At 36.1% G+C, this 27243-nt stretch overlaps 1 protein-coding gene across 1 annotated transcript in view; it reads left to right on the plus strand.

Moving 5' to 3' along the window:
• The first annotated feature begins 8797 nt into the window (after positions 1–8797).
• Positions 8798–27243, plus strand: part of hgfb (hepatocyte growth factor b) — a 39901-nt gene continuing 21455 nt past the window's right edge. The window contains exons 1-6 of the mRNA XM_039650473.2: positions 8798–9028; positions 11802–11958; positions 14193–14305; positions 18756–18870; positions 20811–20953; positions 22225–22345. Of these exons, the coding sequence (XP_039506407.2) occupies positions 8980–9028; positions 11802–11958; positions 14193–14305; positions 18756–18870; positions 20811–20953; positions 22225–22345 (698 nt within the window). The 5' untranslated portion in view covers positions 8798–8979. The remainder of the gene's footprint in view (positions 9029–11801; positions 11959–14192; positions 14306–18755; positions 18871–20810; positions 20954–22224; positions 22346–27243) is intronic.

Below are 27243 nucleotides of genomic sequence, written 5' to 3' on the forward strand. Positions count from 1 at the left end.
TATCCAGAGATGTATAGTAACGAAGTAGAACTACTTAAGTACTGTACTTAAGTACTAAAATGATGTATCTGTACTCTACTGGAGTATTGTTTTTTTTCTCATACTTCTACTTTTACTTCAGTAGATATTTTCGATGAATTTAATACTTTTACTTCTATTCTACTTTTTCTATTTTTTTAATGTTCTGCTAGTTACTCGTTACAATTATAAAATTTTTACGAATCATTCGTTGCAAGTTGGCTTTCATGCTGCCTTAATCGCTCGCCAGTTTTATAGGGTAATGGTATTGATTGACACACACATTGACAACTAATACAGGGGTTGTCCTGCAATGCCATTTTTTTGGCGGCCGCCAAAGCAAATTTGTATCCCGCCAAAGCACCTTATTTGATTTCTAGTTCAAACTTTTGACTGCTTTCTTTAATAATTACATGACACAATATACTTCATTTTAAAATAAACTACTTGCAATACTTAAGTACAAAAAATGTTGAATAGTTTAGTACTTCTACTTAAGTGGTGCTTAAAGAGCACTTCAACTTCTACTTAAGTCACTTTTTTGATAGAGCATTTGTACTTTTATTCAAGTCCGGGTTTCTTGTACTTTATAAATTTCTGCCCATATCCAATGCATCTGTGTATAATGCCAAAGGTCATATTCTCCTTCTCATTGAAAGCAATGGTGTACCCTGCACTTCCCAGGCTGGGGACCAGCAATGCTGGACTTTTTAGCATGGATGATCAGATTTTTTGCATGAATGGTGTGTGGTGGCATTCTCCATTTCTTTGGCCCGTCTGAGCCCAGCTGTGAGCTCAGGTCCCTGTGCAGAAGTTCACCGGTGTTTCCCTCAGGCTGGCTCCTTTATTCAAGTCAACCAGGACCTTCTGACTTCTGCACAGCTGCCTGTAATGGACCCTCCAAATCTGGCTACTATCAAAGGACTAATTAGGGGGATGCATATTGACAGGTGCTTAGGATGTAGAAAGAGACTGGTGTGTTTATTGTGTGTCCGGGTGCAAGTTGAGGTGGTCTGCGTTTTGTTTCTTTGAAGATTAAAAAAAGGAGTATTTTTTTGTCATTTGAAATTTATCCCAGGCTATCCCCTTAACATTTCCAGTCGCCATGTGAAAGATAGAAGTTTTACGACCTCCTCATTAGTGTTTCACATTTACCCAGGCTTCTCTGGATCGCCTTAAGTGATTGAAACACTTTACTCTAAAAGGTCTATTACAGACACAGTAAAGAAAGAACAACATGTTTGTATACTGTGCATACATGAACAAGCTCATTTTTTCTCTCTCACATTTTCTCATTCTTAGCCAATGTCAATATTATTTTGTACATTCACATGTATGTTATTCAGTGAGGCTCTCTAATAAATCATTCAAACTAAAATATTTAATTTTTTTTTTTGATCTGAGAAACAAATAACGTTAGTCCCTTTTTCTCACACTTTTCTCTCAAACAGTTGTTCTGTTATTTTTTAGATCAAGTCAGAAGAATCCTTACATCCGAGAACAGGTTCTTCCTGAATAAAAAAAAATAATAATAATATCTTAGTAGCCACTGTTACTTTTTTTTAATTTTTTTTTTTATTTTGTAAATAAGTAATATGTACATCCATGGGATTTATTTTCCCAATTTTAACTACTGTTTTTAATCTACTATTTTTAAAATTACATTAATTAGAATAATTGTGATATTGGTAAGACATTTGTTTGTGTGAAAAGATATAGCCCTTTTTTAATGAGGCTTTCTACTTATTTAAGATAAAAAACAAAATAATTGTAATGCCTCTTTGATACCTGTTTATCTTTTGTGTTTATATTGTGTTGAGCCAATATACAGTAAGATGTGAAAGGTCCATGGTAAAAGAATGCCGCATGCAAACAGTACTTGACTCAAACACAATAGCTTTGTCATGAGTCTGCACTGACGATTCTACATACGATATATTTATGTCTACACCCATAAATATTTGACATGGCATTCACATTTTTGCCATGTGAAGTAAATGTACGTGACTTTGAGAAAGTTCTGGAGCCATCTTGTCCAGGGAAAGCACAATACTGTTTAGAGAGAGAGAGAGAGAGAGAGAGTGAGAGAGAGGGGAAACATCCTATAAACTTTGGTTTGATTAAACTATTTAAAAGACCAAATTCACAGATGAAACAAACTCCCTGTTCAGAATGTTTACAAATGTTGATTTTTTTTTTTATTATTATTATTACATTTCCCCTTCTAGACTGATTCCTAGATCAATGGGCTTTATGCCCAGCTGCACTACTTCCTGAACTTCAGCCAGCTCCTTGTTTCCTGTCTGCCATTTTTGGTCAAATTGATTAATTCAGGTGTGCTTGACCTCAGTAGTCATGGCAACAATAATCAGACACACCTGAATTAATCAATTTGGCCAATAATAGCAGACAGGAAACAAGGAGCTGGCTGAAGTTCAGGAAGTAGTGCAGCTAGGCATAAAGCCAATTGGATGTTTTTGGGTGACTTACTGGGAAACATCATTTTTATTATGTGAAATAAAAAAAAGAGCTGTATGCTTAAATACGGTTTCATTTGATTTAGAAGATCGTGAAACCAGTTTACAGATTTTTACTCATTTATTGATTTTCAAGTTATGTCTTTTTTTTCACAGGGAAGAGCATCACAAGGAAAAAGTGTCAACTCTGGGATATCTCTAATCCAGAGTGAGAGTCACACACACAGGAAGTGTGTGTTTATTTGGAGTGGACTTCTCTGTTTACTGTGCTTGAAGCTTCACCGCAGGATGCTCAAATGCAGCTGTATGCATTTGTTAGTAAGTGGCTTGGTATTGAAGTATAATTTTTTATGTTCTGCATACCTGTTCAAGGTTTGAGGATGTGGGGGGAGGCGAAACTTAAGTGTGCCTCTTTGTATTTTAGGAGAGATGGTCAGGATATTGTGTGTTATTGGGGGTCAGGAACGGGTTCAGGTAATTTGCTGCAGCTGAATTTAAAACCAGCACCAGATCTGAATGACAAATCTCGAAAAAGCTGCAGGAAATCTATTAGCACCCTCAGGAACTAACCTAAAATTGCTCAATGTCTCTCTCCATGTGCCATAATTTCCATACACCTATTCCAAACATTTATCAAATTCCCTCTTTTTTTGTAACATTTTCCTCTTAAAGGTCCCTTGACATGAAATTTTCACTTTCTGGGTTTTTTTTTTTTTGACATTAATATGAGTTCTGTATGCTCCCCCAGTGGCTAGAAATTTCAAATGGTGTAAACTGAGCTTTGGCTATCTTTCTCTGCCTTTGAGAAAATGAAAGCTCAGACTGATCTTCAATCTCATCTATGCGGTCATACGAACCGGAGGAATGGTAACGTCCCCTTTCTCTGCTTTGCCCGTCCAGAGAATTTGGCTCACCCATGAGAAAATGAGCTAGGAAGTACGAACTCGCGTGCGCGATTTGAGTTTTTCCTCGAGAGATATCATAGCAAACAAACGAAGCATGGCAGGTGATCAGTGTGCGGATGTACAAATGAACACTAAAGTATTTTTTAGTTCCTTCATCCGAGCCTCTGAAGAAACAATGAATTAATTTTATTCTTTTCTGGAAATGGTCCAAACATTTCACCGAGGACTGTTTCCTCAACTTGGGCCAACTGGCCTTGGTGGTCTGACTCGAATAAATCGATCAAGCTAGCAAGCAACAGTTTCTGATGTGTAGACTAGTTCAGACAGGTAATTGTTCTCAAAATCATTCAATACTGTTTATGCATAAGTCAAGCCAGTGACTAAAATATCAACCTCACATCGTTTCTTTTAGTAGGATGAAAGTAATCTTATTTAATCAAATTATATAGAGAAAGTGATCAAAGAACAACAACTCGGACAACTCGATATGAAATAAATAACACACGTTTCACTGCACAACGAAGCTCTTACTGTATGTACATCATCGTGTTTGCATTGATGAAAGCATTACAGATTATAGCAGAAACTGCTTAGCAATGATAAGATCTTCAATGTCGTGAACTACTGACTGTTTGCTTGCTCAATGCTCATCACGGCAAAATATTTTAAATTATACTTTATACTTTTAAAACTCCTCACGATTTGTTAATCTCGATAGCTGTAGTAAAAAAAAAAAAACATATAATAGCTGTAGTAAAAGTATTCGAGAGAGTTTCACATGTAATATGTAGCTATTTCATATGCAAGCATGTCAGCCAATCACAGCAGTGGGCGGTCACACTGAATTCCATAGCAGACACGCCCCTTCAAACAGAGGGTTCAAATCGGCTAAAATCAGGTAAGGAAAAATGCCTTTTATTTCTAAATTATGACTATTTTTGATCTGAAAAATACTAACATTATAAGGGCAACCCAGGAAACATTATAAAATAATAAAATAACCCTATGTCAGGGGACCTTTAATACCATCATCATTCTATCTCCAAAGACTGCCTTGTTTTCCACTTGTAGTAGCAGTGTGTATGTGTCTCTCTCTGTCTGCGTCACCTAACTGACGCCTTTGGAAGCATTTGACCATGCTTCAATATCTGACGCTTTAGGTGCCCTTTAGCGTCAGTTAGATGACGCCCTAGGATCGCGTGTACCCTACCCCCACCCCATACCTAAACCTAACCGCGTCCTCTAACTGACGCTTTCCTTTAGCGTCAGTTAGATGACGCCGTAGGATCGCGTCATATAAGTGACGCTAAAGGGCGCCTAAAACGTCAAATATTGAAGCATGGTCAAAGGTGACGCCTTGGGGTGAGAATGTGTTGCGCGTGTGTGTGTGTATAGCACTAACTTCAAGTGGCACTCTTACTGACCATTCACAGACCATCTAATAAATAAAGAAATGCTTTATCAAACTGAGAATTCCCAAAACATCAGTTTGATTGGCCAACATTATCAAACTTCCAGGTTTTAATCAGTTTGTCATGTTTCAAGATATTAAACTGCAACACTAAATTTGCCAAAGTTTGCAAGGTACATGTCATCCAATCTTTAAAATATATTAGCCCACTTAGCGCCATCCAGAATTGAATTTCGTATGCCTTTTCAGAATTGCAGATTCTAGCAGAATTTGAATATAAGGAAAATAAAAGTTAAATTGGAATGCAAAGAAATATCTTTCATTTAAAAAGAATGACCAAAAAAAAAAAAATTAAAAGCCTCAAAGTTTAGATACAGGATACAGACAGACACACAAAGAAAGAAAGAAAGAAAGAAAGAAAGAAAGAAAGAAAGAAAGAAAGAAAGAAAGAAAGAAAGAATTTGGACATAATGGTTTCCTGAGATTTTACCATTTAACCAGACCATTTTAGCCAAGATAAGCTGCAATGTTGACCAAACTTGTGAATAATTATCTGTTATCAGCAGCAGCAGCGCAGCAATAACACATCCCTGTGTTGACTGAAAGGTGCATTAGATTATTGTCTGTAGCTGCTTACATCTTTACCACATCAGCACCACAGTGAATGACTCATTATATGTTTGTGTTCACTGCACATGGTCTTCGTTAGACACCAGACACACAACAGAGCGAATTAGTCTGTTGGTTTGTTTATTTGTGGGAACAAGGGCTAAACACATAGACCAAACCACATGTGATGAAATCGATGTTTGTGTTCTGATCCAGATATCAAGACTGTTGAAAGTTCAACAGATTATGAATATGATTCACACAATTCACTTTCACATCATGTTATGTGGGAATCACAGCTGTACCTTTGTGCTGTCAAAATGGAGTAACAGATACCACATGGAAAATTTATTAAGTTTCCCTGTAATTAAGGAACGTTTTCAAAACTTCTTCCTTGAAGAATGAAAGTGACCTTTAGATGTGCGGTTCTCACCCTGAATTCATCATGGAATTCGCTGTTCTTATTGACTGATGTGGCTGTGAATCGAATTCCATGTTAAATTCCCAATATGATCAATGTCTTTGCTCATACCCTATTAATGTCTGCTTATGCATGCTTCTTAATTTATCGCCACACATGTGTTGGGTGCAATTTTTCCAAACTTAAATGCCTGGTTGACCACAGATCCCGTGATTCTGACTTCAACGGTGGGATTCTTTAGATGTCAGCTTTTGCAATCTGCATGCATCTGCTCTTAGTTATGGTGGTTTGAAACCTCTTTACACAAACCATAGGGCTCCTGACGTTTTGATCCATGTTGTTGCATTGTTTTTGAGTTGTAGAGAGTCACTCAGATGCTGTCAGAGAAGGAGATAGACAGAAGGCTTCAGGAAGAGTAGATGAGTGAAAGAGCATTCACACTGAAAGGAATTTGCTGCATCAAAGCAACCAGAAGTCATTCGTTTGTACATGATGTGACAGCTGAGGAAGCATATAATGTTTAAACATGTTTATAAATGTATTCATTGAGTCTTTTGATCAATTCAGAGAAACATTGCTGATTAAAAGTATTGATTTTCTTTAAAAAAAATTAACTCAAACATTTGAATTGAAGTGTATATAAGTGTATTGCAATATTTTAAATCACAGTAAGTAATGGGAATATAAGAATCACATTTAGGAATAATGGGGCGAAAATATCCTGGCACATTCATTTAATGGGAATTTTTGGATAATATGCTTACTTGTCTTGGAAATATTGTCAACAATCTTAAGTAGGCCTCCTTGTCATTATACAAAATATAATGTTGTATGTTTATCTTTTAATTTTATTGGTGAAATGTGATCTGGACATGTTGTGAGATTCACCCAGAGGTGTTGAGAGATGAGAGGACAGGATGTGGAATGACAATGCTGGAAACAGTATTAGATACACGCACACAGTGATTGATAACTCCCATGGGGCCGTCAGGCATGTCAGTTGGCATTTGTTGTTTGTACCTCCATCATCAGAGGGAGGAGAAGCAAATACGATCACAGAGTCATGGAGGACACTCACATAAACACTACTGCTAACTAAACTAATACAATCACAGTACGGCTAAACAACCATCCGTACAAATGCATGCCAAACTGAGTGAATGATTAATATTCAATCTACTAAGTAAACTAATACAAACTCAAAACGGATAAACAACCAGCCAAACAAAAGTGTGCCAATCGGAGTGAATAATTGATATTTGAAAAAAAAAGTAAAAAAAAAAAAAACTCCAGTGCATCCAAAAGCAAAACAGCCTGGAATACCTGTTTGAGTATGAGCACATCACAAATAAACAGATGGAGTGTATTTCCATCAGAGAGCACAATAGAAGAGCTCTTTCTGTTCCAAGAGAAGAGAAGAGCATCTTGAGTGTAGTACTGTTTATTAAACAACTCATGCTTCCAACCTGCTCTTATCCCTCTCTCTCCCCCTTTATTTGGTCTGAAATTCGTGACACAGAAAGAAGAGTTATGTTCATTGTTGGACATCAATATCGTAATCTTCTTAGGACAAAATGTATAAGGCTTAATATGTTGTGTAGTTGTTCTTTGAATATTCATCTAAAATTTTTATGTGTTGCCTGTCAGTATGAATCCATAAATTACAGGAACAACAGCTAAATGTTTGTGAATGATAAAGTGAAACGATAATTTAAAAGTTATAACTTGTTTCTGCTGCAGTACCATTGCAGTAGGCAATATGTCATTGCGTTCATTCGTTCGTTCATTCATTCATTCATTCATTCATTCATTCATTCATTCATTCATTCATTCATTAATTCATTCATTCATTCATTCATTCATTCATTCATTCATTCATTCATTCATTCATTCATTCATCCATCATAGAGGGAAACCCCTGAAGATCTAGGCAGGTGGTGCTGGGGAGGTAGAAGACTAGAAAGAGAACCTGCATAGCACGCAGCAATACGTATTCATTTGATGCTTCAAGGTTATATGATTATGAATACTTGAAATCATTTGGCTGGGGACATTAGGCCTATATTTCATAAACTAATCCGAACGCGATTAGATTTTCATGGCTAAACTATATATATATATATATATATGAAGAGTTCAGATGCAAAAGCCTCTAAATGCAATTTGAAATTTTCTTCTTTAATGATGATTTTTATCAAGCTTGTATATTTAAGTTCAGTAATTTCACTTAAATAACAATTAATAGGTAATTATCATTGCCATTTAGGTGAAATCACTGAACTTAAATATACAAGCTTGATAAAAATGATCATTAGAAGAAAATTTCAAATGGCACATAGAGGCTTTTGCATCTGAACTCTTCATATATATATATATATATATATATATATATATATATATATATATATATATATATTCTCATTGATATTGATATTCTCATTCTCATTGACATATTCTCATCTCATTGTTCAATTTTTTTAAGCAGATCGCATGTGGCTGAAACTATGGTTGTCCCTGCAAATTTTTTGCAAGGCAGTGAAATTATAGCATATTGTGAATGATAAAGTGAACAACATGATTAATAATTTCTTTCTATCATGGCTAAGAGGGTTGCGGTCCGATAACGAAATATAAAATAAGCTATCACATCTAGCAAACTAAAACAAGTGAGTGGCCCAGAGTTTATCAATTCACAACTTTACTCCCAAACACCCTCAGGGAGGTTAGTGCATCACACAGCTGTGTTGACATCTCCTTAACACTTTCCATCCGCTCCAATAAATTAGAGCGGCAACAAATATAAACAATTTGCATTTATTTTACTTCCCGGATTGGTTCAACAACCTCGGTGTCTATCAGGAAATGCGATAATATGTGATAATATTATGTGGAGGAGTGGACAGTGGCGTGGCGACTTTAAATGGACCGAGGGAAAGGGGAGGGAGCGCGTGAGGTAGAGTCTCAGCTCGCGCTCATCTTCAGTCAGTTCATCGCGCGCTTGTTCACTGTACACAAGAGCAGCAACAGCAACTGCTGGTAGACTAGAATCTTGCTAATAGTCGTTTTAAAAGGAGGAAAACGCCGAGACTTGACATCTCTTTTGTATTTTTGGAGTCGCATAAAACTATTTAAAGCAACATGTGGATTTACAAAATTTTGATATGTGTGGCTGTTTTAGTTTACTCAGGTAAGTTTTTTTTGTTTTTTTCAGAGGTTCTTTATAGATATCATGTATAGTTTTTTTTTTTTTTTCGGTAATATCTGCGTCATGTTTTTTTAAAGTAATCGCTGCATCATGTTTAACAGTATCGCAACTAATATGGCATGGTTATTTTTTGTGCCAGGGTTTTGGAGATGACCATCTTACCTGATGCTAAGGGTCATTATTTGGTGGCTTTTGGGCTTCGCCAAATTAACGTACAGCCTAAACATGTTTGTTTCATGAAAGGAACATAGCTATAGAAGTCGTCATACAGATTAAGGTCACTGATTTATTGTTTTATTGTTACATTTACACATAGAAACATTTTAAACAAAATCAGTTGGTTGACACAAAATTTTCACCCTGTTACTTTCAAATCAACAACAGCCTATAGACTCATAAACACTTTTTGGGTGAATCTAGAGGTTTGTTACACAATCTTTTATTTGATATATATATATATATATATATATATATATATATATATATATATATATATATATATATATATATATATAATATGTGTGTATATATATATATATATAATACAAATAATGAAACGTGTTATTTCACATTTTTATATTGTAGCCTATTATGCAAGCATGTCAATTTCTACTGCATTGTCAAAATATTGAAAGTCTGAATGAAATCTAAATTACTCTACTCTATCACTTGATATGTGGTAAACAATAGCCCATGCAAGTTAATTTACAGAGAAGTCAAAATTGGATAATGTTCTTCCACTCCTCTGTTGATGTCAGTTTGGCATCTTGGGCAGAACATTATAAACAGTCCCCTTCAAGCAAAGGAGGAGGTGCACTAAAATCAAGCCCCTCCCTTTATTTTTTTCCCACTCAATATTACTTTTCCCTGGAAATATGCCTCATTATTAAAGTTGGTCACAACTTCTGTTTCACATGGTCTTTAAACAATATGAAACAAATTGTTTTTTTACGGAATATTAGCATGGCTTTGATTTGGCAATGCTAACAGTATGCAGACCAGTAGCATGGTTGTGATTGTGATGTTACCAAACATTGTATTACGTTTCACTACGGAAAACTTCACAGATGTTGACATTCATGGTGAGTGGGCTGTTTCTTCCCAAAACATCTGGATAAATGAGTCACCAACAGTGTGCGTCAAGTTGAAGTGAGAGATTAGTGTTAGAGTGTGGTACTATAAAACTCTTCTTCTGAAATCAAAACCGCTTTATTGCGCAAAGCATATTAATTTTTCCGACTCGAGTTTAGTCATTTTGTTTCTAATCTGCAATACGATCTGTGACATTGAAGAATCAATGTGGCCTTTAGTTGTTTTGAGTTTAGATCATAGAGTTTATTGATTTTTTACATTCTGTATAAATACAACCTTTGTTTAGATGTTCTGAGTCATTCAGTTATCCTGTTGTTTTCCATGCATTATAATATGCCTACATTATACATTTGGAATGCTTTACTTCTATCAAACTGCTATGGCTATTTTGATATTCTATAAACATGTCCTTGTCTATAATATTGTGAGTTGACCCTGAGTGCACTGAGAAACTGGAAATCTTGCTTGTTGTTCCATACAGTCTCATTTTATTTTGATATTCAGAGCTAATCAAGAGCTGGAGTCTTCTAAGACCATGACTGTTGGTCAGTTTTAGAGCTTAGATGGAGAGTAATGTCCCTTGGTTGGTCTACTTCAGTATTTAGGGCTTGTTTTACATCCAAAAACATGTATGATCGATCTTACAATGTGGTTTGTGGCTGTGAAATATATGCTTTCTAACAATGTGCTTGAAAGATAACTCACTTCTTATGACTACAGCTGGCATGTATAGGCTCTTGTGGTGGTTTTAGAAGGTTTGGTGAGAGCCAGTTTCATTTGGCCCTCCACTACTTCACCAAAGCAAACTGGGATTGATGCCTTCATCCTGTTATACACTCAGAAATAATCTTGAAATAAAATGAAAGCCCTATCAAAAAGCTAATTTATTGCTTCACTGCCACTGCAACTGATCCAGGATGCCCATGGAGGATAATTGCCTCACAATTGAGTAGTCGATTAGTAACCTCACTAGTAGTAGGTTGTTGCAGTTCTCATATAATTGAGATGCAACTTCTCAGAGAGCTTTAGCATGCTAACAGTCACACTAGTAAAGCTGATTTAGTTTAGTCTGACCAGGGTCATTTAGACATGAGACCATAAAAATTACAGCGGAAAGTTCACCAAAAAGCGAAAAATGTGTCATCATTTACTCACCCTCCTGTATTTCAAAATCTCTGACATTTTCGTTCTGTGGAATACAAAAGGGATTTTTGGAAAACTGTGTTTTTCTGTTTGGTTGTTTGATTAATTATTTTGTCCATTCAATGAAAGTCGTTCGTCAGAATGTCTTTTGTGTTCTGCATGAAGAAATAAATGCCTTCGGGTTTAAAATCTTTTGAAGGTGAGTAAATTATAGTAAAATGAGACTTGTTGATTTGTTGCAGACTTGTTGACTAGTTATTCAGACATCCAACTGTCTAGTCGATTATGGAAACATTTAGATTTTCCCATTCTTACTGTAATCTAAGCAGGTTGTTGAAATACAATTTCGTCATCTTAGTTCCTTTGTTTCTCCATATTTTAATTTCTATTTTATGGACACTCTGCTCTCCAATGAGGCTTATGATCAGCCTTAACTGATAACGCACCATCTGTCATGAAATTCATGTTAGGATTCAACTACTGCTTATCCCCATCCTAACATGTATGATCTGTGTGACAGAAACTAAGAGGCATGCCCTGCAAGACTACCAGAAGACTGATGCCGTGCGCCTGGCCACGCCACCTGATGTGTCCTATATGTCCAAAAGCCGCAAGATGAGCGTGGGAAAGTGTGCACGTCGCTGTAGCCGCAACAGGAAGCTTCAGTTCACCTGCAGGTACAGAGGTCTACAAAGGTTAAAGCAGAGACACCCCACTTTACATGTAAACATAAACAGCCAAAACAGGAGTTATGAAGAGGGTCTTAATATAAAAAGCACACACACAAGTTGTTGTTTCCAACCATGCCGATTTTAACACTAGAAGTGCCAGAATTCCAAAACTACTAGAACGGCCACAAACGGTCATTTTGACCGTTAGATTCAAAACGGTGTTTATTTCATTGACGAATAATTTTCATAATTATTTTCGTCAACCACATTTTTTCAAAGACGAAAACGAGACGATAACTAAATAAAAACTAGGTTTGAATGACAAAAACTATGACGAAAATGTTAGATAGTGACGATATGCGAAGCGGTCAATAGGCTAATAATAATAATAGAGCAGAACGTGAACAGCCCATGCAGCAAAACAAACAGCGCAGGACGGGGCAGCAGAGCTCACCAGGATCATCCGACATGAATGGAACATCTGGATCCGCCGTGTCTGATGATAGCTGCCGTCTCTTTTTCCTTGATGTGACTCTGAATCACTCCCTGATGATATATAGCCTATAGATAACGTATTAATTTATAGATAACTGTAGTCTGGTTTTATTTGCTTATTTCTGATCAACAACTAATATAGAAATTATTATATAGCAAACACCGCTACCAGAGGTGACCGGACGGACCTTTCTGTTGACAGTTGAGAGAGACCAGATCAACCGCGGGATATTTAACACAAAAATATTGTGAAATTCAGTGCGGTCAATATGACCGTCTATGGCCGAAATAGGTAAATATGTTCATTTTTTTTTTGGTTTTGCCTTACGTTTACGTAACTTAATTTATATGAAAAGCATTTTAAATGAAAATACAGACAATTTTAGGAAAAGTCAGTTACCAACAGGATTTTTTTCAACAAAGTTATTGTAGATATAAAATTCAAAACGGTCAAAATGACCGTTGTGGCCGTTCTAGTGTTAAAGGGGGTTCGACTGCTTTTTTTCTTTGCATGATTGTGTTTATGTGGTGAAATATAACATGTATTTGTGGTTTTTCTTTTTTTAAAAGTCTTATTTTTCATAAACTTCACCTTTATCGTCAGCCGCACTCTCCTCTGTCCTCGAACGACCGGTCGACTTCCTGATTCTATGAAACCACTCCCTCAGAAATGGGCAGTGGGTTCAGATTGGTTAGTTTGGGCCAGTGTGTTGGCTAAACTGTCACTCATGTTGTCCGGAAGGTTAACGCCCATTACCTTTACGGGCGAAACGTGCATGTCATGAGCTCCGGTCCAGATGTAAATAAGTGTCGGACTGCAGTATCAGTTTGTTATACATTTGAAAAAAAAATAAAACACAAGGCTACGTCTGTAATTATACATGCAAATACATTTAAAATGATTAAGTCTTAGCCTACTTACAGTTTGTGGCCCAACAACTGCTGTCTCAGGTTTTAAATTTGGAACTGCTCCACGTTTTAGTAACAGTTTCTTGTTGAATCCGGCATTGAACTCGTGGAGATTCTGGAAACTGTCTTCCGTAAAATGCGCAGCACAGAGAGCTAGTTTACGATCGACACTTTCAGGAACATAATCAAACATAAATTGTATCCATTGTTGACGAAGTACAGCGTCCGTGGGAAACTCGAACACAGAAGGCCTGTCAGCTGGATGAATACAACACACTCGACGAGCTGCTGAAATATGCACATGGCCTTTTTTGCATTTTCCGGAGGGAGGGGTTGATGCAAAATGTGTGGGTTATTGACGTCTAAAACCCAGCTGTAGTCCCAATCGAGTCGTTTTTGTAGGCAATATACTTCCTGATTTTTAAAAGACGATATCTGCTGGAATCTGTGTCATCATTGGAAATCGAACATCAGCAGTCCCAGTATTTCCTATTTTGACGTTTTAGGTTGATGACCTTTGGTTACTTCTGCATAGAAAGAAAATGCAGCTCTTAGTTAGAAATTGCATAAGCTCGCATAACATGTGATATTTAGCTCTTGCAATGCTTTCATTTTTTATTTTTTTTATTTTTTGGAGGCGTCACTTCAAAATACAAAAATTGAAAAACAGCAGCGATTTTATACATTGCTTTACACATGACAAAAATATCTACTGATGACATTACGTGTCTCATTTCAAGGTTCACAATCAAACAAATTTTTTTTATCACCATAGTCTTGTTTTCATATGCTCAACATAATTTAAAATGATTAACATATGCCATTTCTCTTCGCAGAGCATTCAGCTTTGACCAGAAAAGTGCAAAGTGTCATTTACTGTCATACGACAGCCTCACCATTGGTGTCCGCAAGGAGAATGACTTCAACTTCGACCTATATGAAAAGAAAGGTAAACTGCTTTATTGCCACTAGGTTTGACATCATTAAGACCAGAGAGTTCTAATAGAAATGCACAATATATCAACTATATGCAACTACAAAACTCTCGTTAGAATATTACTATACTGCAGTAGACTGTTACACTAAACTTTATGATTTACAATTTTTTTTTTTTTTGGTGAAACACCCCCCCCCCCCCCCCCCAATATTTATCACTGAGTAATTTTTTTATTTTTTATTTATAGTAATATTAACTTAATTTTTAATTTCCTGTAAACCTTTGTAAAAAATACTCCACACAACAAGGTAACGTTATACATGATGTCGGTTGTCGATAAGTACAGCAATACAGCATATTTTATACTGTTTTAAAATGTATACACAATTGCCTACATTTAAACTCGAACGAAAAAAAAAATATTAGAAGTAAAAACTAAAAATTTAAAAAATAATTCAAGTGTAATCAACCAGTCTGTTATTCAATTTCCACCGTATAAGCGCTTGTTCTCGTGCCTGAGATGGACACGCACTCTACAGGTTCAGATCGCCGTCCCGCGCTTCACTCATAGCCTAAAGATGCTGTGACGCGACTGAATCCATAACCTGCCAATAAACAAACTGTGCACAGTTCCGAGGATATTTTATCATCTACATTTATTATATTCATTATCTTTAGGAATAAAGTTGTGTGTTTTATGCAAGGCATATGACACTCGTTTAGCTGACTCACATTGCGTCCCAGTATGTTGTTTTGCATTAAATAAAATGATTTAAAGCAAAATATTGATTTTATAGATAAAATAAAACAGACACACACCTGAATTTCACCGAGGAAATGCACCAATTCTGCGACGCTGAGAAGAGAAGAAGAGAAAGTTCTGGAGACCGGAAAGAATTCAAACAGCCGCTGAGCTGTCATCACGTCAGAGGGTGGGAGGCGTGGTGCATTGTTTTAATTGAGTAAACGTACTAAATTTCTTAAGAGAGTGTGTTAAATATATTAATGATATTGTTTTGAATTAAGTAATATATTTGTGGTTCTTGAAACAGATCAGTTTAATTCACCATTCTTAAATATTTTTATAGAAATTTCACAAATATATTAAGTGTATTATAAATAAATCATTTGATAGTCAAATACTAAGTTCTTTTAGTCAAACAATCAAGTAAATGATATTCAGAGATTATTTAAGTTCAAGTATATAAGTTATTTTGATTCTTTAGGGTCTAAATGAAAAGTTTGTTTATAATACCTTAATTAAAAATTCTTATTAGTAGCCTATTGTAAGAAAACACCAATTTTGCCTGGTCAAAAACAGCTTTGTTTTCAGCACGGCGTTTCAGTGTATATGTCTTTAAATGATAATGAGTTTCGCTCACTCTGTTCTGTGGGCGTTTTGACACAACCCACATGGAGTGTTGCCTTGACAACAGTTGAGGGTAAATTTTGGAGAAAGAATGGCTGCAGGAGTGTCTAAGGACACATCTGTGCAACCGTATCAGTTTGAACCGGAGTCGCACCTACTGTAGATGACGCACCTGACCTCACTGATGTCACTCATCTGACCTCACACACTAACCTCGCGACAACTGCCATCAAGTAGGCAGTTATCGCGAGGCTAGTAACAGAGCTCAGATTGGGAATGTTTTGTTTATTTTACTCCGCCCGGGTGATTATAATTTGTTTATAACGTAGGTTAAAATATGGGAGATTTACAGGAAAATACTAATACAGGAGGACGGTGGTAAATAAGGGTAAAATACGGGACTTTCCCGGCCAAAACGGGATACCGGTACTTGACAGGTCTGTTATGTGACCCCTACTATTTAATAACGTAAATTATAACTGTGATATTTACTAAGCCACTGAATTAATTTTAGGTTTGGGTTAATAGATGATGTTGACAGGTAGTTTTAAAGTTACTTATGTCAGTAGAACGTCTGTTGCAGGACCATCAAAATAAAGTGTTGGCAGATATTAACCAGGAAGTCTAATTCTCTAATGGAGAGTTAGTTGACATGTAGTTGTAAAGTTACTTACTTTAGTGGACCATCAAAATAGGATATTACTGAGCAAGGTAATTTCACTTTTTCATTCCCAATTCAAAATCTATATTCATTTTATATACCTGGTTTCAACTGTTTTCAATCATATTCACTGTGCATTTTTATGTTTTAAATGTCTATGTCACTAGCATAATGTACAATTTTAGATTGCTTTAGTTTCAATGCTTTTCAAACTAAGCCAACACAGTCAAGGATAAAATATCAACTCCATGATCTCACCAAAATGTGTGATATATTGATACATTTTTAAAACCCATTTAAATCTCCATACCGATACATCTAGAGTTAAAGCTTATGCTGGCATGATCTGCCACTGAGGGGTTTCATAATATGAAGAGCTGTTCTTAAACCTTAGCCAAGTATTGGACTCTTAAGGATTAATTAAGTTTCAGTGTGAATAAATGTGAGATCAGTGTCCATGTGATGATGACACACTCAGGCAAACACACACATATTCTATTATCCACCATCATGATGAAGATGACACAGCAAAATAAATCTCACTCTAGTCCTCTGTTCACTTCTTCTTTTTATAATACTGCAGATTATCTGAAGTATATACTGTAACATTTGCCTTTAAGACTGGACATTTATCAAATCAACTCGTGTTATTAGCTTTTTTCCTCAAAACACAAAGATCAAGCTGGGATTTCTGTTGACTTTGCATGTCTATATGTATTACTGCTGACAATAAAGTGCAAAAGTTACATTTAGAGACTTTTAGCAACCTTGGTTCAAAATGTACTTTTCCCCCCTTTTTTTGAAAGAAATGCATACTTTCATTCAGCAAGTGTGCGTTAAATTGATAAAAAGTAACAGTAAAGACATTTACAAAATATTTTTATTTCAAATAACTTTATATAACTTTATATTCATCAAAGAATCCTGAAAATCCTGAACACTCAACAAAACTATGAAGTATACTATTAATTAACAATTAACCCATTCTCACCACATACGAAAAAATAATGCATAAAACCAAACTAAACTAAATCTGGATGACTGTAAAAGTCATAGAGAAGTTTTTCAATGAAAGCTGGCACCTCATGCAGCCACATCCGTTTTGTTCTTTCTGCACCAAACCTTGTTCTTGCTTAAAATCGTTTTAAGCAAAGTTTTGCATTGCCTATTCCTTGCCGTTCCAAACCTTGTTCTTGCTTAAAATCATTTTAAGGAAAGTTTTGCTTTGCCTATTCCATACCGTTCCACTTATCAGGCAAGAATTTCATCATTAAAATTAATTTAAATTCCACAAAAATTAAAATACTTTTCCAATTAATTTTTCCAATTAATTGTGTTCACAATTCATCCTGTGTTGGGTCATGTCAGTTCAATGAGCAGCAAGTCATAATCACGTCAGATCAATTATAGCAAGTCATAATTTTTATTTAGTTATGTCATAATTTCGACTTTTTAATCTTATAATCGAATGTTTGGAAGCCCAAAATTATGACTTGCTGCTCATTGATCTGGCGTCACCTGACACAGGATGAATTGGGAATTGAAAACACATTAGGAGTATGTTAATTTTATTATTTTATTTTTTTATTTTTTTTATTTATTCGGGACAGTGCACATTAATGAACGATCTTAACATTTCTGTACAGACTGTAAATGAGTCAGGTTATAGCATACATGCTATTTTTCACCTGTGTTTAAACGTGGTGTTATCTAATAATGATCAAATTATTGCCTTATAAGCAGAATGGCATGGAATAGCTTTGAGCAAACACAGTCTTGAAAGGATTTTAAGCAAGAACAAGCTTTAGAGCAGGTAGAACAAAACGGATGTGGCTGCATGAGGTGTCAGCAACTTCATTATGATTTTGAAGTCATAATTTTGATTTAGCAAGTCATAATTTCATCTTTTTATGTCATAATTATGACTTGCGTACGTCATCATTTCGAAATACTCATTTGTGGTCGGAATTGGCTTCCATAGTTAAGCTGTAATGATAATAAGAAATGTTTCTTGAGCACCAAATTAGCATATTATAATTATTTCTGAAGGTTCAAGTGACACTGAAGACTGTAATAATGGCTGCTGAACATTCATGTTTACCATCGCTGAAATGATTTACATTTTATAATTAATTAAATTTGACAACAGTTAATTAAAAGTTTAATAATGTTTCATGGTATTACTGTGTTTACTGTTCTAGGTCCAATAAATGCGTTATTGATGAGCATAAGAGACTTGGTTAGATATTGACTTCAGAGACTACAGAAGCATTCACTATTGTTGTCTAAAACGTTTGTCTTAAAAATGTCAAAAAAAAAAAAAAAAAAAAATCTGGAGAAAACGAACGAGATATTTGATTCCAGAACCCGAGTGTCACACATAAAGATTGTTGCATGACCTGAGGTGTGTCTGTATGCCCTGTGTCTTATAGACTTCATGAGAGAATGCATCATTGGTAATGGACTCAACTACAAAGGAAAGAGATCAGTGACCAGGAGTGGAGTCCAGTGCCAACTCTGGAATTCCAAAACACCACATGAACACAAGTAAGTGCTTACTCACTCTCTTTACTTCCCATTCTTGGTTCAGTCTCTCTACGGGCAGTTAAACTCTTTAATTACCCACTATGTGCATTTCTGTGGCTATCAAAAGTCTTGTGGAGAGCAGATAGCAGTTAACTTCTCCTTGGTGTGTTTCAGTTTATTTATTTATGCACATATTACACTACTAGATAGCTAATGGGAAAACAGACTCAATGGGTTATAAAAATCCATATTAACCTCTAATGATGATGAATGTGCAATGCGTGCTGTCTTAATGGCTTTGATTCGCAAGAGTGTTCTCGCTGAGTCCAAGTGTGACAGTAAGTGCAACTCGATGATTCTCAGAAGTGGAGCTCCGATAGAGACAATTAGGTCAATGGCAGGAATGCCAACAAACAGCCAGTGGGTTCAAACAATTGCTTCCGTTCTTGCGTGACCAAAAATAGACATTTGTGTACAGTTATTCCTATGTGTAAACATTCAATGCAAGTTTACTCAAAATATACATTTTTGTATACATTAACATCTAAAAATAAACATTAAGAAGCCAAATGCAGCCTGGAACTGATGTCATGTTTGGATGATTTGAGGGTTTGGGCTTAAGTAGAAGTTTGACAGAAAGCAGCACAAAGCTAAGATAAGATACCTAATGCAGTACACTAGTTCATTACTGCTGCAGGAATTCATTAGGGACACCACATGGTGCTTTCGGTTTAATTCCTGTACAGCAAGTCAATACGATAGATCTGCCCTATTTTTGGTTGAAGGCATGTCCTAAAGTTTCATGCAAATTCTTTTTTTTTTTTTAATCCTGAAAATGTGATTACCTTTCAGAGACCTTTACTCCACCACCAACTTCCCAACACTGGATATCTCCTTCTCTCTACTCTTTTTCCTTCAGCTTTTTTTATTATCTCTCTAATGGACATCAGCTCAGTTTTAAAGCCAGCTTTTGATATGCTTGCCTCTGAAACATCACAGGCATGTTTTATCGGCTCAAGAAGCCAATGGACCTGAACGTTTTGAAATACCGAACAGACCTGTAGGTCAGCTAATTTGTCACAGATTGCATTCTTATCTGTATTCATCAATCATTTTGAACATGGCTAATTTGTGCTGCGAATTGCACAAAAGATAATTGCCGTTTGGCTTAAGGCAATGATTTATTAATGGTTTACAAATATTTGCTAGACAAGGGTAAAATACTTTTTGCAACTATTTGCATATAGCAACAACTCAGAGTTTTAATTCTATATAAAGTTGTACCCCTAAAGAAATGAGAAATAGGTTTAAAATGATGAGCACTCACAGTAGATGAAGATTCTATTCATATTGGTGGCCCAATAAAAGCTGTGCTATGTGACAATGGTGTTCACCATGTCACATGACTAGCCATATACTACCAATTCATTGGATTTAGATACTTTTGGTTTCAGAATAAATTGATTAATGGATGTCAAAAAAGTCTGTTAATGTAGTGTGTACAGTAGTTGTTTTGTAGTGATGATGGTGCTTTAAGAGCTTTCAAATAACCAAGAATAAACCCTCTTAAAACAACAACGTCATAATAAGAGTAGCCTTTTTTTTTTTACCTTCTTTGGCCAAAAGATTTATTCTACCTCATTTTCTTGCCAAAATCATTATTTTTCTACATGCATTTGTTGTTTTAAGGTCAAACCTCTGTACTTTTTTCCAAATGTGAAAAAAAAATGAAGAGGTAACAATTCCCCCTGGGCCAAATATAAGTTATTGCATCACAATGAAATGTAGAATAGCAGCTAAATTCTGATGTTAAAGATAACGATAGTCGTGCCATTTTAAGTAATGTAAATATACATTATTGTGATCTTCTGTTGTATTTGTAATTGCATTTCTGTTGAGACATTTTGCTTGTGTGTATGATTTTATAAACACCACCTCTGTTTATGCCCTTACTCCATCAGTTTCTTACCCCAGAGGCATAAGCACCGAGATCTAGAGGAGAATTTATGTCGTAACCCAGACAACACCACAACAGGTCCTTGGTGCTTTACCACAGACCCCAGAATACGCCACCAGGACTGCAGTATCCCACAATGCTCGGAGGGTGAGTTCAAGACCAGCATTTTTTAGCATGGTGTTCTAGACATGTTCGATTACTAAAGTATTTTTTTTTTCATGATAAAAGTCTGTGAATCAGAAGACTTCAAACGTCTTCACTCTCAGTTTACTGTCTTTGACACACAGTTGAGATTTTAAAACTAGTGCTGTCAAACGATTAAAATACTGAATCGCGATTAATCGCATTGATGTCATAGTTAACTCACGATTATTCACAATTAATTGCACATTTTTATCTATTCTAAATGTCTCTTGATTTCTTTTTGTCCCATTCTTTTTTACTAATTTTAATTTAAAAAGATTGATCCTTTTGATTGATCTCTCCCCTTGTTTGCGGTTTAAACCGAGGGATGTTTAGTTGATTTTCAGCCTTTTAAAAAGACCCTTTTCATGTGAATTGCTAATGTATTGGATTTAAAGCTTTATAAATTAGAAGAATGAAAGCGCTCGATTGTTAGAGTGACTGGGGATTTTCGTTAATAGGATATCACATCGAGTTGCATGCATAAAGAGGGGTTTTCTGAAGAGATAGTTATCAGGCTAACAAAGAGAGCCTCTTGTCTATTTTAATAGTTGCATGGTGAAATATGTCCGGGAGGGTTTGTTAATAAATTAGTTTCCCGTAATCAAAAACACACAAGCACACAAAGAAGGAAAATCATGCTTTCATGAGAGTGGCTGACAAAAACATCTGTTTTTACTACAGCAATATGCTCCTTATACTGTGTGTACTGTACAACTAATAACAGGACTTAGATAGATGACTCTAGCTGAGGTGACCTCCATCTGCTGTGATATTTGGTTTTGGTCCTACAGTGACTAAGCTTTTTACAAAGTACTGTAAAAATTACATGTTGCTTTAACCTTTGATCAAATGAAATCTGTTAGAAGCTGCAACGTACCCCTGGGGATAAATGCAAGGCCTAATGGGTGGTACGTCTGCCTAGTAAATTGAAGCATCAGATGATTTATTTTTTAGACAGTCTAAGGGTCACACGTGGCTCTGTAATTGCTTGTCTCCTTGATAAATATAAGAATCCCTGCAGTCGTTAATTGTTGGTGATTAGCCTATGCGTAGTTAACATGTGCACTAATTTACTACTATAGATCTGCCTTGGTTCTTCTAACCGTTCAACATAACAATAAGGGTTAAACCCCGTTGAGTTACCCTCTACACGCATGCTAATACCACTCAGCTGGGGTCTTTTGGGCCTCGTCTTGGTTAACATTCTTACCAGGAATGCTCTTTATCCATAGTGGAATGTATGACGTGTAATGGAGAAATTTACCGTGGACCCATGGACCACACGGAGAGCGGCCGGGAGTGTCAGCGCTGGGACCTTGAGGAACCACATAAACACCTTTTCCACCCTAAAAGGTATGAGACCCACCAGAAATTGCAAACAGTAAGGGATGACATCAATCAGACTGTCTTTAGGTCATGATTTTCAGTCAATATGACAAGCTTTGCTGATTTGGCAAAAAAAACAAAAAAAAAAAACAACAACTTTTGTTTGCCCTTTTTGTATTATGGTGATACCACAAATCATGCAGTTTGTTGCAAAAAGGTAGGCAATTACTTTTCTAAATGATAAAAAATATCCATAGACTAACATTGACGAAGGAACACAAGGAATGTAGAATGTTATGGAGACTTGGGGGTGGTCTGTTTTAAATTAACATAGAAACCCTCCTTGAACTCCCTAGCAACACACTAACAACCACACAGAACACCTTAGCATCCCTATAGTAACACACCCTTGCAACCACTCACACTTTAGCATCATGGTGGTGAGTTTTTCAGGATTTTGTAAAACTTTGGTTGATGGTAAGATCATTTTTGAAGTTTCAAAGAAAGGAATCAGATATCAGTTGATAATGTTATAATGAAGAAATCTGGGGTCATAAGTGGATCATTTACCTCATGGTATTGAAAAGTACTGTGGAAAACAACTTTAATCTGTCTGAAATCACAATGTGAGCAGGCATATTAAAGTGATGGCAGTCACGAAAAATTACACTTTGTTTTGAAAAACATTATTCTTTACGGTTTCATAATTTCTTTGGACCATGCTCATGTTGGACAAAAATAAGTTCCCTGCACATCTTTTCTCAATTACACATCTATTTTGTTTAGCATAGCAGCTAAAACGGTTTACCACAATGTTACCTGATGTATCACTTTGCACTTGTCAGCCAATAAATGCCATTTTTGTTTTCTATGACCTTCCCAGTGCCCTAGTTACATCTTTACTAGTTCTGGGAAACAACAATATCATTAATCTTGAAATAAATGTCTGTTTGGTTTGTTTGAATACTCTCCCTTCAGAGTCTCTAAACACACAAAGTTTTTTTTTATATATATATATATATCTCAGATTGCATGCATGGAAAATGCTCTTCGCGATATCCTAATCCGGAATGGCATTTGTGAGGAACTTTTAAAAATATTTGATAAATCAATAATTTTTTTTCCCACTTGACCTCATGGGAACTGGGCCATGCTCCCGTTTGATACACTAAATCAAATGACTTCTTTGTGTGAACCTACCAAAGAGCCAAATTGTCTATGATGTCTTGAGCCTTTTTTTGTTTGTTTTAGAAGTACAAGCAATAATAAAAACCCATTGAACACCACAAGGCAGACTACATAGCCAGTCTGCAATTTTAATAATAACACATATATATATATATATATATATATATATATATATATATATATATATATATATGTATGTATTAGAAACAAATGTTGGAAATGGCATGCACAATTACTAGAGGTATGATGAGACACTTCACACCCCTAGTAGACGAGACGAGACACACAAGACGAGATTGGGTTCACGAGAAAGAGATGAGAAGATTTTTGCACAATATATTATAGAAATCCTCAATGACAAAATTCATGACTGGAAAAATGGTTTGCAGGTGCATTTTGAAATGTTTTTAACTAACAATCTTGTAATGAATTTAATTGCAGTTGTACTTTATGAGTATGAATTATCAAATGCATTGAAAGACAACAATATACAAGGCAAGCACTCCAAAAGTTTTTTTCCACAAACTCAAATTATTTGATTTTCTTCTGTATGATTTCACATGAGACTCTTCAGAACGTTACATTAATTATGAGCTTCCAGATCTTGTGATAAAGGCTATGCGTGACCTCCTAATTGACCTAAATGACCTAATTGAAATAAAAACTGTATAAATAATAATAAAAAAATAAATTTCTTAGTCTAATTAAGTAAAAACACTAAGTGCAAGTGCAACCATACTCAAAAGTACTCTCTTAGTATTCAAGTACAAACAGAGACCAAAACAGAGACCAGCCACAACTACTGTGCACAGTCACGAGATTGAGATTGCTATTGTATGCAACCTAATGTGCGTGCAGCTCGTGTTTTATTTTCACTTTTAAATTCGGGATCACAGTTACTCTGTGAATGGGGAGCGGCGGTGCTGAGCGTGCAATCTACAAGATTAGGAAGGCATTTATCAGACGTTTAGGCTCTGTTGCTCTACGACTCATCATTCGTGCTGCCCTGTGTGTGTGTGCGACTGTGCACTCTGCAGCTCGTGCTGGAAGAGTAGAGCAGACATATAACCAATAGTTTGTAATGGTTTTTATTTGTATAAAAACAGCAAAATGACAGTGGACGCGTATAATGTGAATATAGCGGTGGCGTATTCTATGCTAATTTCACCCTCAGGCTCGGTCATGGCGATATCGCTAGAGGGATTTTCTATGAGAAATCGTTGCATTTTAGTCTTGCGGGATCTCGTGGCATGACATCTCGTTACACCTCTAACAATTATGTTTTTATGAAGGTCTCTTACACTCACCAAGGCCTTTTTCTATTTAATATATTTTAAAATGTAATTTATTCCTGTGAAGGCAAAGTTGAATTTTCAGTTTCACGTGATCTTTCAGAAATCATTCTCATATGCTGATTTGGTAGCCTGACTTCGTCGTACTCATATTCAATAGAGAATATGAGTCTGAAACTCCTCCGTTTGGCTTTGATTATGAGGCGTGTCGTAACCGAACCAGGAAAAAAACAAACAAACAAAAAAACTCAATTGGATAGTCGGTAGACCTACAACCAATCAGAGCAACACAGTAAGTCAACTCCTTTGCATAGCGCAGTTTTCAAATACAGAACGTAGCCTAACTTTATTTATTTTAGAAGTTAAATAACGAGTGTTGCTTCTTTTACTTACTTCTCCATGAGTGCCACCAAAGGAGAAACCACAACGACCACAGGCTTTTCATTACGTCCCATCTTCTTAGCGACCGTCAGAGCCAGCTGATAAGTTACACTTTTCCCGAATCATGTAGGAAGGACGCCAAAAATATCTTTCTGATCGACAAATGCCTTGATTGCAGTTCTCTGTTTGTCTATTAAAATGAATGCGCTGTCGATTTATTTTACAAAAGACGTGACAGCGAAATCTATACATCTCAATTCTCCAGCTGCAGTCATCTTTGACAAGCGCTCTTTGATAACGTGATGATAACGTCCCTGCAAATCATCTGTCCATCATCGTATAAAGCCCGCCCTGGCAATTTGATTGGCCCGATAATTTTTTGCCTGATAATTTTTTACTCCTCAATGGAGCGAGTCCAGACCGAACTTCCCGACCAAAAAATGTTGTGGGCGGAGTTCGGGCTGGCATCCAGGCTACTGATTTGGTGCTCAGGAAACATTTCTTATCACATTTGAACACAGATGAGCTACTATTTGATAATAATATATAATGATTATAAAACGGTGATCATTGTTTTATGTTTCTTTGATGAATAGAAAGTTCTGTCATCACGGTTCTGTCACTTCAGTCTGGTTATTTCTTGGTTTGATGACAGAGCTCTGACATGTTTTGGTGTTTGTTGTGAGCACATGGCTTGTCATGTGTTTCCTTGTGCCATGTGATCTCCTATCTATTGTCTAGCCCCTCCCATCTTGTTATCTGATTATTGGTTAATTTGTCCCACCTGTCTTGCTCGTCACCCTCATTTGTTTGTTCCCCTATTTAATCTCCTTGTGGTTGTGGTCCTGTGCTTGTTCGTTACATTTGATGTCTACTCGTGTTCATATTCTTGACTTGTTCTGTTATATTCTGGATTTATTTTCGACTTTTCATTAAACATTCTCCTCTGCATTTGAGTCCTCGCTCTCCTTTCCACAAACACCCTGTGACAAGTTCAAAAGAACATAGTTTATTTGGAATAGAAATCTTCTGTATCATTATAGTTTCCTGTCACTTTATTTTTACAGTATGTCTTTGCTGAATAAAAAATATTACTTTTAATGTCAAAATTTTAAATTGTGACAGTTGCGTCTTTAACACTAGAACGGCCACAACGGTCATTTTGACCGTTTTGAATTTTATATCTACAATAACTTTGTTGAAAAAAATAATAAAATCCTGCTGGTACCTGACTTTTCCTAAAATTGTCTGTATTTTCATTTAAAATGCTTTTCATATAAATTAAGTTACGTAAACGTAAGGCAAAACAAAAAAAATGAACATATTTACCTATTTCGGCCATAGACGGTCATATTGACCGCACTGAATTTTGCGGTATTTTTTTGTTAAATATCCCGCGGTTGATCGTGTTCTCTCTCAACTGTCAACAGAATGGTCCGTCCGGTCACCTCTGTAGCAGTGTTTGCCATATAATAATTTCTACATTAGTTGTTGATCAGAAATAAGCAAATAAAACCGGACTACAGTTATCTATAATTCGGATGCAGGGGAACAATCGGAGGTGGAGTGACAGCGACGTTTCCTGGGTGCAAGTTAACATTTCCTCCTCATCAGAGAGTGATTCAGAGTCAGAGTCCACATCAAGCAAAAAGAGACGGCTGCTATCATCAGACACGGCGGATCCAGATGTTCCATTCATGTCGGATGATCGTGGTGAGCTCTGCTGCCCTGTCCTGCGCTGTTTGTTTTGCTGCACGGGCTGTTCACTAGTTCTGCGAGTCCTATTATTATAGCCTTGACCGCGTCGCAAATTGTCACTTTCTAACATTTTCGTCATAGTCTTTGTCATTCAAACCTTGTTTTTATTTAGTTATCGTCTCGTTTTCGTCTTTGAAAAAATGTGGTTGACAAAAATAATTACGAAAATTATTCATCAACACTGTTTTGAATCTAACGGTCAAAATGACCGCTTGTGGCCGTTCTAGTAGTTTTGGAATTCTGGCACTTCTAGTGTTAAGAGTGTGCAGGGCAACAGGCCCTGTCTTGTGTGCTTGGCTTAAGTCC

The sequence above is a fragment of the Pimephales promelas genome, chromosome 10, assembly GCF_988280905.1.
Source record: "Pimephales promelas chromosome 10, fPimPro1.hap1.1, whole genome shotgun sequence".
Classification (NCBI taxonomy): Eukaryota; Metazoa; Chordata; class Actinopteri; order Cypriniformes; family Leuciscidae; genus Pimephales; species Pimephales promelas.